The 12,411-nt window shown below is 42.2% G+C and overlaps 1 protein-coding gene across 1 annotated transcript in view; it reads left to right on the plus strand.

The window, feature by feature from the left end:
• The window catches only part of LOC143989468 (uncharacterized), a 109,271-nt gene extending 99,445 nt beyond the window's left edge, over positions 1–9,826 (plus strand). The window contains exons 2-8 of the mRNA XM_077489604.1: positions 4,482–4,580; positions 4,667–4,790; positions 4,907–5,004; positions 5,086–5,304; positions 5,385–5,591; positions 5,697–5,832; positions 8,196–9,826. Coding sequence (XP_077345730.1) covers positions 4,512–4,580; positions 4,667–4,790; positions 4,907–5,004; positions 5,086–5,304; positions 5,385–5,591; positions 5,697–5,832; positions 8,196–9,022 — 1,680 coding nt within the window. The 5' untranslated portion in view covers positions 4,482–4,511 and the 3' untranslated portion in view covers positions 9,023–9,826. The remainder of the gene's footprint in view (positions 1–4,481; positions 4,581–4,666; positions 4,791–4,906; positions 5,005–5,085; positions 5,305–5,384; positions 5,592–5,696; positions 5,833–8,195) is intronic.
• The last annotated feature ends 2,585 nt before the right edge of the window (positions 9,827–12,411 follow it).

The following is a 12,411-nucleotide window of genomic DNA, read 5'->3' on the forward strand; positions in this document are numbered from 1 at the left end:
ACTTTAATTATTTCTAAACCACCTGTATAAGATGTTCTTATCTTATCAGGCTGTATTTCACTGCTGTCAAAAGTTCTCTCTTCTTCTAATTAGTAACTAAAAATTAACCATGTTATCTCTGTGATTTACATGCATTTCAAGGACTCTAAACAATTCTATATAACTTGAATCTATTCTAATGAACTTTCACCCAGTAAAAATTATCAGCATGAAGCAGAGAGGTCATCTAAAGATGAACATCTAAAGATGAAGACTTTCTATATCTACGGAATAATATATATTGGTTAATATGAAATTCTACTACTTCTAAACAATCTCATGCAAGCATTCATTAACCACTTAAGGACCAGGCCTCTTTTTCAGATTTGGTGTTTACATGTTTAAAACAGTTTTTTTTTGCTATAAAATTACTTAGAACCCCCAAACATTTTATATTGTTTTTTTTCTAACACCCTAGAGCAATGATGGCAAACCTTGGCACCCCAGATGTTTTGGAACTACATTTCCCATGATGCTCCACTACACTGCAGAGTGCATGAGCATCATGGGAAATGTAGTTCCAAAACATCTGGGGTGCCAAGGTTCGCCATCACTGCCCTAGAGAATAAAATGGCGGTCATTGAAATACTTTTTTTCACACCGTATTTGCGCAGCGGTCTTACAAGCGCACTTTTTTGGAAAAAATTCACTTTTTTGAATAAAAAAATAAGACAACAGTAAAATTCGCCCAATTTTTTTTTATATTGTGAAAGATAATGGTACGCCGAGTAAATTGATACCCAACATGTCACGCTTCAAAATTGCGCCTGCTCGTGGAATGGCGTCAAACTTTTAGCCTCAAAAATCTCCATAATCGACATTTAAAAAATTCTACAGGTTGCATTTTTTGCGTTACAGAGGAGGTCTAGGACTAGAATTATTGCTCTTGCTCTACCGATCGCGGCGATACCTCACATGTGTGGTTTGACCACCGTTTTCATATGCGGGCGCTACTCACGTATGCGCTCGCTTCTGTGTGCAAGCTCGTCGTGATGGGGGTTTTTTTTCTTATTTATTTTAATTGATTTTATTTATTTTTACACTGTAAAAAAAAAAAAAAATGGATCACTTTTATTCCTATTACAAGGAATGTAAACATCCCTTGTAATAGAAAAAAAGCATGACAGGTTCTCTTAAATATGAGATGTCGGGTCAAAAAGTCCTCACATCTCATATTTGGACTAAAATGCAACAAAAAAAAAAAAAAAAAGAAAAAATTACATTTAAAAAAAATATACCTTTAAGAGGTATGGGCGGAAGTGGCGTTTTGACGTCGCTTCCGCCCTCCTATGGTATAGAGACGAGTGGGGGCCATCTTACCCTCACTCGTCTCCATACCCAGCTAGCAAAAGGACCAGATCGCCTCCGCCGCTACCGACGGCTCCGGTAAGCAGCGGAAGGTGCGGGAGGGGGGGGTGGCACCTCTCCCGCCGCCGATAGCAGTGATCTCGCAGCGAATCCGCAGCGGAGACCACCGTTATCGTACAGAGGACCGGCGCCTGTAGAGATGGATATCTCGGTTGTGGCAGCAGCTGCTGCCGTTACCGAGATATCCCTCTTCAAAAATAGGACGTACATCGGCGTGCGGTGGTTAAATGATTATAAATAAGAATCTAATTTCTCTAACAGATGACCGTGCAATTAATTCAAAGTGTGATAGTGCTGAAAAATGGCCTGGGCAGGAAAGAGATATAAGTGCCTAGTAGACAGGTGGTTAGGAAGGAATGCGGGACTTTTTGTGGGATCGTTTGGAATAAATAGAGATATCGAGAGTCAATAGCCATATTGAGGACATTTATGCAACCTAGCCACAATAAAGTTTTAGTGGTATAGAAGCTGTGGTATGCTTGAGCTCTATGTAAAAGTTGTAAATAGTTGAATGAAAGAAGCCGATAGAGATTTGAAGGTAAGGATATAGCTAAGTAGCATAGAGAGGAAGAGCAAACCTTAAATGGGTAATAACCTGTCAACTGCCGTAATTGAGATGAGGGCAGGGAAAACATTTAATTTTTTTATCTTCACTGGCTGGAGAAATTACTTTTACTGGCTAAATCTTTGGAACTCCAGCATAATCGATGACAAGGAAACGTGTGGCGCGTTATGTAAAAGGGAAGTCATCTGTGAAGAATGACAATTTTAAGTGGTCATTGTAGTGATCCCTTACATTAGTGACCAATTGGAGAAGGATCTCCTCATAGAAGAAGTACATTCTTACATCATCATCAGTGGGAAGACATTGATGTCAGTTGTTACTGAAAGACAGAAATTGTTTATTGCTCAAGAAACCTCTAGAAACCTTTGGAGGAAGAAGGCTGAGAAAGGCTGAACTAGACAGTGATATATTTCTATCCCCCTTGGTGGGAGTGGAGATGACCCATCTATAAGGATATACAGTACATACACACAGCACAAGGCCGTGTTCACACTATGAGATGTTTCTCTGGGCTGCAGTTCCTCTGAGCTCCACAAGATGGCGATCTCATGTATTTCAAGACAGGATGTCTCTATGGAAGAAAGGAAGTGATGTCAGGTACAGACAGGAAGTTCCAGGTGAGAGGTGAGACGGGAGGAAGTAGAGATGAGACATTGCTGGAAGTGGCAGTAGAGGAGGTAATAAGATCTTATTTTCTATTTACACCCAGTAACCCCCCGTCATGTCCGTCCTCTTCCTCCATAGTCACTGTGATGTCTTTTATCTCCAACAGATGATGATTAAGGATGAGCTCCAGTCGTGTTCGCATACTCCACATGCAGAGCCCGCCAGGAAGTTGGCGCAGCGTTGCGCTAATCACAGGCAGTGAGAGATTGCCCCGATGCGCAGGTGCAGAGATCAGGGCAATGTCTCACTGCCTGTGATTAACGCTGCGCTGCGCCGACTTCCTGGCGGGCTCTGCACGTGGAGTATGCGAACACGCCGGAGCTCATCCCCAATGATGATACACACATATATAGTGTGGAAACCTAGATTACCCCCTTCAGGGTCAGAACATTTCCCCCCACTTACGGGGCCGGTGTTCTGTGAAAAGAGCCAACTCGTCAAAATCTCCAACCACATTACTTCTGGTGGACCAACAGCTATAATTGGAGATTTAAACGAGTTATCTGTTTTCATAGAACACCGGCAGCGTGTACAGTACGGTACATACGAGTTGGCTGTTTTGATAGAACAACTGCTAAGGAGGCAAAATGTTGTCGCCACCTTGGAGGCGCCCATGTTGTTGATTATCAGTGGGTGGACTAACAATGTTTCGTGATTATATCATGTACCTTACTATATACACTGCCGATGTTCTGTGAAAACAGGTAACTCGTCTAAAGCTCCAATTACTGATGCGGGCGAGTCAGCGGAAGTGATGTAATTGGAGATTTTGATGAGTTGGCTCTTTTGACAGAACATTCTCTTCTTTTTTGGAGATGTCACCTTTAGTCTATAGACTAATGGATTAGATGACTTTTATTAGTGGCAGAGGATGGGGGATTATTTTCGGGGGTATTGGAATATGTATGTCTTTATTTTATACGTTTCAAATAGAAGGAAAGAGGGGAAAAATGTAATTTGTAGTAAATGTCCTGAAAACTAATTTTTCCCATAATGATCTCAGTCTCAGATATTCATCCTAAAATGTGATGTGGGGCTTTAATAAAAGGGAGACCTGACCGGAGAGGTGAGGAGGATTCTGGGAGGTCACATGACATCACTCTTATCTCTATTAATAAAACACAGACCTGACCGGAGAGGTGAGGAGTATTCTGGGAGGTCACATGACATCACTCTTATCTCTATTAATAAAACACAGACCTGACCGGAGAGGTGAGGAGGATTCTGGGAGGTCACATGACATCACTCTTATCTCTAGTAATAAAAGGAACATACACAAGGCTGGAATATTTGGTGTCTCCAAATTAAACTCCCCAGCTGGAAAGCCTCACATTTGCGTGTTCGGCTAAAATGGCTTTTACCCTCTATCCAGGGTTTTGAATGGGAGATCCCCAGGCTCACAGTTCAGATAATCGCTGTACTTCTCTTGGCAGTTCACACAAATACACCCATGCAAGTAAAAAAAAGAGATTGCCTTCAATAGCGAAATAAAGTTAAAAACTCTCTAATCACACTTATAAAATTCTCACTCCAATGCACTCACATGGAAATCAAAGAAAACTCGCCAACCAAAATTACACTTCACATCATTCATTCTATGTTTGCATTACACGTTCGCCAGATAGCCACGCCCCGACATGTTTCGTCATCACATTGACTTATTCATGGGATAAGTCAAACCTCCAGGGTTTGGAGGTTTGAGAAAGCACCAAATTCAGTGCAAAACGCGTTACTTTTTAGATTATGCTTTCTCTATTAATAAAACACAAACCTGACTGGAGAGGTGAGGAGGATTCTGGGAATATCATATTTTACTAATTTTACTATTTGTGTTCAAATCTAGAGTTTTCCTCCTGTGAGTTCTGGTGATCATATGAACATATCATTGCCTCCACTGCAATGTGAAGTCACCAACAATATCACAGAGCTGCTGACAGGAGAGGTGAGCGGTGCTGGGAATTCTGGGACATTATCCAGTAACAGACAAGGGATGTGTCTGGATGGTGACTGTATCATTGTGTGTGTCAGGTTCCTATAAGGTGTCAGGATGTCGCTGTCTATTTCTCCATGGAGGAGTGGGAGTATTTAGAAGGACACAAGGATCTCTACAAGGACGTCATGATGGACAATCAGCCGCCCCTCACATCACCGGGTAAGAGGAGACTTTATTGTAAAGGAGAGAGCAGTACGGAGGCTCCACCTAGATCCCCCATCATCTGATAAACACATAGAAACAATGTATTCAGTCAGTGTGTGTGTTTCCTACAGATGGATCCAGTAATGGGAACCCACCAGAGAGATGTCCCCGTCCTCTGTATTCCCGGGATTCCACACAGGAAGGTCACACCATCCCCCACCATCATCAGGTAGATGAGGAACAATCAGTAATTAGGATCTGTACATTATCTGCATTGTTACCATTGATGTCATTTTTATTATATATTCAGAGTAGAAACCTGAGAGATTCTAAAGTTGAAGTTAAAGAAGAGATAAAAGAGGAGGATAGATCGATGGAGGAGTCAGAGCTTCTAAAAGAACACAAAGATCTGCACCAGGACACCATGGTGGAGTCATCCAGCTACCCAAACCCACCAGAGAAATTTCCCCGTCCTCTGTATTCCTGGGATTCCACACAGGAAGGTCACACCATCCCCCACCATCATCAGGTAGATGATTGACAATTATTGGTAGTTCTGATTTATACACAGCATGCTTGTTACAATGAATGTTTTATTATATCTTTCAGAGTGGAAACCTCGGGGATGATAACATTGATGTTAAAGAAGAGTATAAAGAGGAGGATGAGGAGTATGGAGTGATGGAGAAGTTTTCAGAAGGACACAAGAATATGATGGAGCCGCCTAATACCAGGAACCCACCAGAGAGATGTCCCCGTCCTCTGTATTCCCGGGATTCCACACAGAAAGGTCACACCATCCCTCACCATTACAAGGTTGGTGGGATGAAGCATCACAGAGACGGTGTGTGTTTTATGTGATGTGAGAATATTAAAGATAAAATATTACATATGATATTTACTATTCTTTTCTTGGTTTAGGGTGAAGATCTGATAGATGTAAAAGTTGAGGTTAAAGCAGAAGAGACATATGTGAGGGATTATGAGCAGTCTATGGAGGAGGATGGAATAACGGGGACATTTATAGAGGAGGACACTCCTACAGAGATCAGCACAGGTGGGTCATTAACACTAAATACATTCCTCCACCCATACTGCTCACTGATTGGTCCAGAGTAGACCAAGGACTGGGTGATATCAGCCTGTAATCCCCTGGTCACTTTCCTGAGCTGTGTTCCCCGTCCTGTATTCCTGTATTCCTCTTCAATAATCTTCCTTCTCTGTGCCGCAGACACAATTTATGTATCTAGACTGCATTTATGGCCATTCTGGAGTTCAGTTGGCTGCAAAATGTTGATTTCACCATAGAAGTTCCTTGATCTATGCACCTGGGGCATGTGCTTTGGGTCTTCTGCTCTTGTCTGGGTCTAGCAAGATCTCTGACACAACAATTCTCCCAGGGTTACTTGCTCTGTTGTCTGCTGGCTGTACCGGGTGGAGGGATATGTCTATATAGTCTCAGACCCAAGTCACTGAGTGCAGTCTCAGGAGATGGGAGGCAGTGGTGTGGGATCCCTGCAACTTGTCTTAGGTAAACATTTAAGCTTCCACTGATTACTAAATACCAATATTATAAGCCAGGCTAGCATAAGGCAGGTTAGGCAGCTGCCTGAGAGCAACAGATAAAATCTGAATCAGCAGCCATTTGGTGGAGGGGGGATTATGGTGCGGGGTTGTGTTTCAGGGGTTGGGCTTGGCCCAAGCAAAGGGAACTCTTAAGTCGTCAACATACCAAGACATTTTGGACAATTTGATGCTCCCAACTTTGTGGGAACAGTTTGGGGATGGCCCCTTCCTGTTGCAACATGACTGCGCACTAGAGCACAAAGCAATGTCCAGAAATACATGGATGAGCAAGTTTGGGGTGGAGGAACTTGACTGGCCTGTACAGAGTCCTGACCTCAACCCTATAGAACACCTTTTGGGATGAATTAGAGCGGAGACTGCGAGCCAGGCCTTCTCATCCACCTCATGTGCCTGACCTCACAAATGCGGTTCTGGAAGAATGGTCAAACATTCCCATAGTGTAAAGGCAGGTGTCCCAATACTTTTATAGTGTATATTTGCACATTATGTAGTCCTGACCACTGCCCTATATACTCTTTGTTGTATTTTAACCACTTAGTGTCCGCCCAATAGCATTTTTACTTCTACATGGTGGCTCTCCTGTGTAGAATCACACACACACATATTATATATATATATATATATATATATATATATATATATATATATATACATGATTCTGCTGTTCCGTCTGCAAGGGGCGCGCGCACAGTGCCGGTGGCCCGCTTCTGTTGTGAACTTGATGTCCTCTGGCACCCACCGATCGTCAGTAATGCACAGAGAACTGGGATCTGCAGAGGTGTTTCTGCAAAGCAGGGAATAAAATCCATTATTTTCCTTCGTAAAAGCACTTAACACAGTTAACCCTTTAATCGCCCCTGATGTTAACCCCTTCCCTGCCAGTGTCATTAGTATAATGACAGTGCATATTTTTAGCACTGTTCACTGTATTGCTGGCTCCTGCAAAGTGTCACATAGTGTCCGATTGTCCGCCACAATATCACAGTCTGAGTATAAGTCACTGATCGTTGCCATTACTACTATAAAAAAAAATTCCATAAATATATCCCATCATTTTCAGACGCTGTAACGTAAACCAATCGACATACGCCTATTGGTATTTTTTTACCAAAAAAATGTAGCAGAATATTGGCCCACATTTTTGAATAAATTAGATTTTTTTTTTTTAACTATTTTATTGTATGTGTTTTATAGCAGAAAGTAAACAAAATTTTATATATATATATATATATATATATATATATATATATAATTATTATTTTTTTTTTTTAATTGCCAGACTTTTTTTGTTTAACTGCTTCAGCCCCGGAAAATTTTACCCCCTTCCTGACCAGAGCACTTCTTGTGATTCGGCACTGCGTCGCTTTAAGCTTGCGCCTTCCCTGGCACTAAAGCATTGTGTATAGGACCTGGGGGTAACTGAGTGACGGTAGGGCCTTATGGGAGAAGAACGCAGAGCCAGCTATAGTGCCTGACCACCAACGCTAAGAGTAGGCGTGACAATGACTAAATCATGGACTAAATAAGGAAGTGCAGGACTTCTTGTGTTGGGAAGATGACAATGAGTGATAGAGGGGGAGGGGACACTCGTCCTATAATCCCCTCATCACTGTCACTCCTATAAAAGACAGTTCTCGTTGTTTCCTCACTCTCTGACTAAGGTCCATGAATAAAGAAATGAACTGGTAGGAGATCAGAGGACCCATTTACTAGTTACCTTGAGGGGGGAATTGTAAGATCCTCAGAGACAAAGCTGCCTGATGTGGGCGGAGTCCTGGTTTAGGGGAACCAATCAGCTCATGTCTAGTAATAATCTTTGTATCTCTATTTTAGTAGATGGACGGGAGATGAGGAAAACCTCAGAGGATTGTCTCACTTTGTCTCCAGACTGTAAAGTAGAAGATGAGGACATCACACAGTATAGTCCAGGAGAAAACCCGACTACCTCAAATGTCCATCCGGCACCACACAGTGTAGATGGACCATCGTATTCCTCTTATCCTGAGGAACCTCAGACTGTGAGGGACGGTGCCGTCCTTCCAACAAAGAAGAGGTTTCCCTGTGCTGAGTGCGGGAAGGGATTCCATTCTAAATCTGGTTTAAAAGAGCATATAAGAACTCACACGGGGGAGAAGCTGCATCCTTGTCTTGAGTGCGGAAAATGTTTTTCAAAGAAATGCAATCTTTACAGACATCAGAGATATCACACGGGGGAAAAACCATATTCTTGTTCTGAGTGTGGGAAATGTTTTGTACAACAATCCAAACTTGTCATACATCAGAGATCTCACACAGGAGAGAAGCCGTATTCCTGTCCTGAGTGCAGAAAATTCTTTTCACAGAAGGCCAATCTGTATAAACATCAGAGATTGCACACGCATGAGAAGCCGTATTCCTGTCCTGAGTGCGGGAAATGTTTTCCACAGAAGTACAATCTTATCACACATCAAATGTCTCACACAGGTGAGAAGCCGTATTCTTGTTCTGAATGCAGCAAATGTTTTGTAACAATGGCAGATCTTGTCAAGCATCAGAGATCTCACACGGGGGAGAAGCCATATTCCTGTCCTGAGTGTGGGAAACGTTTTTCCCAGAATTCCCATCTTTACAGCCATCAGAGATTGCACAGAACTGAGAAGCCACTTTCCTCTCCCAAGTGAGTGAATTGCTCCTCACTGAAGTCCTGTCTTCCTGTACATCAGGGATCCCACACAACCCTTGAGGTGTATTAGTGCCTTGAGTGTGGGAAATATCTTCTATATGAATGTTGCTGGACATCACAGCTCTCATGTGGGGAAGAAGCACACCCTGATATACACCTCAGATATACTCCATGGCTGATCTTCATCATGTAAGAAACAGTCCATAAGGAGTTCAGAGATCACCAAAGACATGGATGAAGTGTTGGCCATGGATAGCAGTAGAAGAATAAAAATTGAGTCATTACCTCTCATTGTGAAGTAAAATTACTAAAGCGCTGGTATGAGTATCTAAATATGGCTAAAGTAACAGATAAATGAATCAAGCTGCAACCATTCTCTCTTTCTTTTCGCTTACTTGATACGTTTATATTATAATATGTATCCCACAATGTTTTCCAAATATGGTTTTAATCTCTATGTTGTTATGTAATATTAAAGAAGATGTAAGTATTGTATTAAGTTAATTTGTAATATAGCTGTGAATCGCTAAAACGGCTTGATGATCCAATGATCCCCGATGTCACCTAGGCAACCGGTATAAATGTCCAGGACGTCTGTCACATGGCTACCCTTGAAAAAGTCACGTGACATGTGACGCAACGCGCCGGGAGGAGCCTGACGACATCTACAGTGCTTGTGCATACTGGATGCGGAGCGAGGAGATGCTCGATACAAGCGTCTGATCTTTACATTTGCGCTGGTTGTTTTTCAACACATGTGCGTGAAAATAAAGGTCCTTTGGAGATTGTCAATTTCAAATAGCATTGCGCAATCATGCGTTTTTCTTTCGTTTTTATATGAGAACCGCCACCCACTGAAACCCTGATAGAAAACTGAAGTAAGCCCACAGGAATCTGGAGTGAGGGATTGTTTGAAATGGGATTGCTGTGATCTGACTTTTTGCACTCAGGTGGCTTCCTTTTGTTTATTGCTTTCACACGGAGGAATTTATTTGGAAGAACTTATTCAATCACTATAATTACCTGATTGTTTTAGTGTATTTAATTTAAAGCATTTGAATATTCTTTCACGGAGAATCGTCTATATCAATTTAAAGGCTTTGATTATTCTTTATCACGGAGGATTGGAGCGTTTTTAGGTAATTATAATTTTAGATATTTTGTGTATTATTACCACTGTGTGACAAGTAGGGGGTCGAGTTTAACGCACTGTTGTTCTTCTTTATTAGCTTTCATTGGCTAAGTACATTGTGTGGTGTAAGCTTCAGAGGTTTGTTTTTGAAAAATTGCTTCAACAACTATGACCAACATTCGCCCATCCATGACGAACATTGTCGGCATTTCATACAGAGATTTCCTATGGTCATCAGCTCCATCTAGTGGCAATAATGTGGTATTCAATTCAGTCCATATAGTCCATACAGCATACTAAAAATATATATATCCACAGACTGTATGCTAAACGAATGAGTGTCTTTATATTGCAAGATGTAGTACACCACGGACCCCCATCCAATTCACCTCCACATGTGCAGAAAGAACACACACAAGGGGATGTGTGACAGACGAAACTCCCCTTTGGTATTGCTCTTACCAGAACCTCCAGGTTAATTAAGGCATATCAGAAAGTCCTGTGGTATGTTAATTCACTACTCCGTCCACCTCTTATGCAAATCCATTTCTCAATATCTTGGTGAAAATATATAGAGAAGACAGACATAGTGTAATCCCATAAAAACTGATATATAATGTATTCATCACTTTAGGCCGATATGTATTCTTCTACATATTTTTGGTAAAATATTGCATCTGAAAGCTATGGGATAGATTTAGGGGCTTTTATTTAATTGTTATTGTTTTGACTAGTAATGGCGGCGATCTGCGATTTTTAGCGGGACTGCGACATTGCGGCAGACAAATCTGGGGACTAGTAACATTATTACATGAATCGGTGCTATAACAATGCACTTATCAATGCAAAAATGACACTGGCAGGGAAGGTGTTAACACTAGGGGGCGATCCAGGGGTTACCGTATTTATCAGCGTATAACACGCATTTTTCTCCCCTTAAAATCAGGGGGAAATGGCGGGTGCATGTTATACGCCGAGTCTCTGGCGGCTTTCAGCCACCTTCGGCTCTTCTCTTGGCTTTCGGTCGCCTTCGGCTCTTCTCGCGGCTTTCTGCCACGTTCGGCCATTCTCGGCGGCTTTCGGCCGCCTTCGGCCATTCTCGGAAAACCGCTGAGAATGGCCGAAAGCTGCCTAGAACGGCCGAAAGCCGCTGAGAAACGGCCGATGGCGTCTGAAAGCCGCGAGGAGACCCGAAGGCGGCCGCGAGAAGAGCCGAAGAACTACCGGGCGCCGCCGAGATACACAGGACATCTCGGCGGCGCCATTTTTAAAAATAAAATCTGCAATTAACACAAGGGGACAACGATGCACAAGGCTGCAATGATAGGCTGCAATGATGGACAGGCTGTAGGACAAGGCTGCAATGATGGACAGGCTGCATGACAAGGCTGCAATGATGGACAGGCTTCATGACAAGGCTGCAAATGACACTGACAAGGCTTCAGATGGACACTGATAAGGCTGCATTGATGGGCATTTAAATGTAAGTTTTTTTTCCTTAAATTTCCCTCCTAAAAGTTTTTTTCCTTAAAATTCCCTCCTAAACTTGGGGTGCATGTTATACGGCAATAAATACGGTAAGTGTATTCCCTGGGTGTGTTCTAACTGACAGAGAATTTGTAAAAGCTGGGTGATTGCTTCTCACGTTTCATCCAACAATTTTTTTCTAAGTATGTTTCAGAAACTATGAAATCAGGCCTAGACAGAAGTACAGTTAAATCAAACTTGTTTAATAATAAAAGTAAAAAGAACAAACGTAGTCAAAACATAGCCAAAGTTCAGTAACTGGAACGGATAGTCAGACAAGCCAAAAGTCAGGGATCAATGTAGTGGAACAGCAAGCAGGATCTGAAGCCAGAAGGAATGTCAGCAAAGCAAGTCTTGAACAGGATCACAGGAGATAGTCTCTGTGATGTTGACCAAGGCGAAGGCAGAGATTCTCTGGACTGGACGGCTTAAGTAGGCAGGACTGACGAGCAGGATATCATCAACAGCTGAGTAACTGTGGAGAGAGATGGGAGCTGGCAATTAGCCAACAGCTGAGCAAGATAAATGAGAAATAATCACATTGATCCCTTTTGAGTTATGACATTGCCAGCAGGTGGCAGATACAGTGGGATGTGATTTAAAAACTCTGGATGCCTATACCATCTGGTTATCAATTTAAAACCCTTCTCTTGGACTCTGGTGGCTACCAACAGTTAATGAGTAAGTACATTTTTCCCAGTCATCTGATGAAATGGTGGTTTGTACTG

The sequence above is a fragment of the Lithobates pipiens genome, unplaced genomic scaffold (assembly GCF_037356315.1).
Source record: "Lithobates pipiens isolate NorthernLeopardFrog02 unplaced genomic scaffold, aLitPip1_a1.2 Scaffold_18, whole genome shotgun sequence".
Lineage (NCBI taxonomy): Eukaryota > Metazoa > Chordata > Amphibia > Anura > Ranidae > Lithobates > Lithobates pipiens.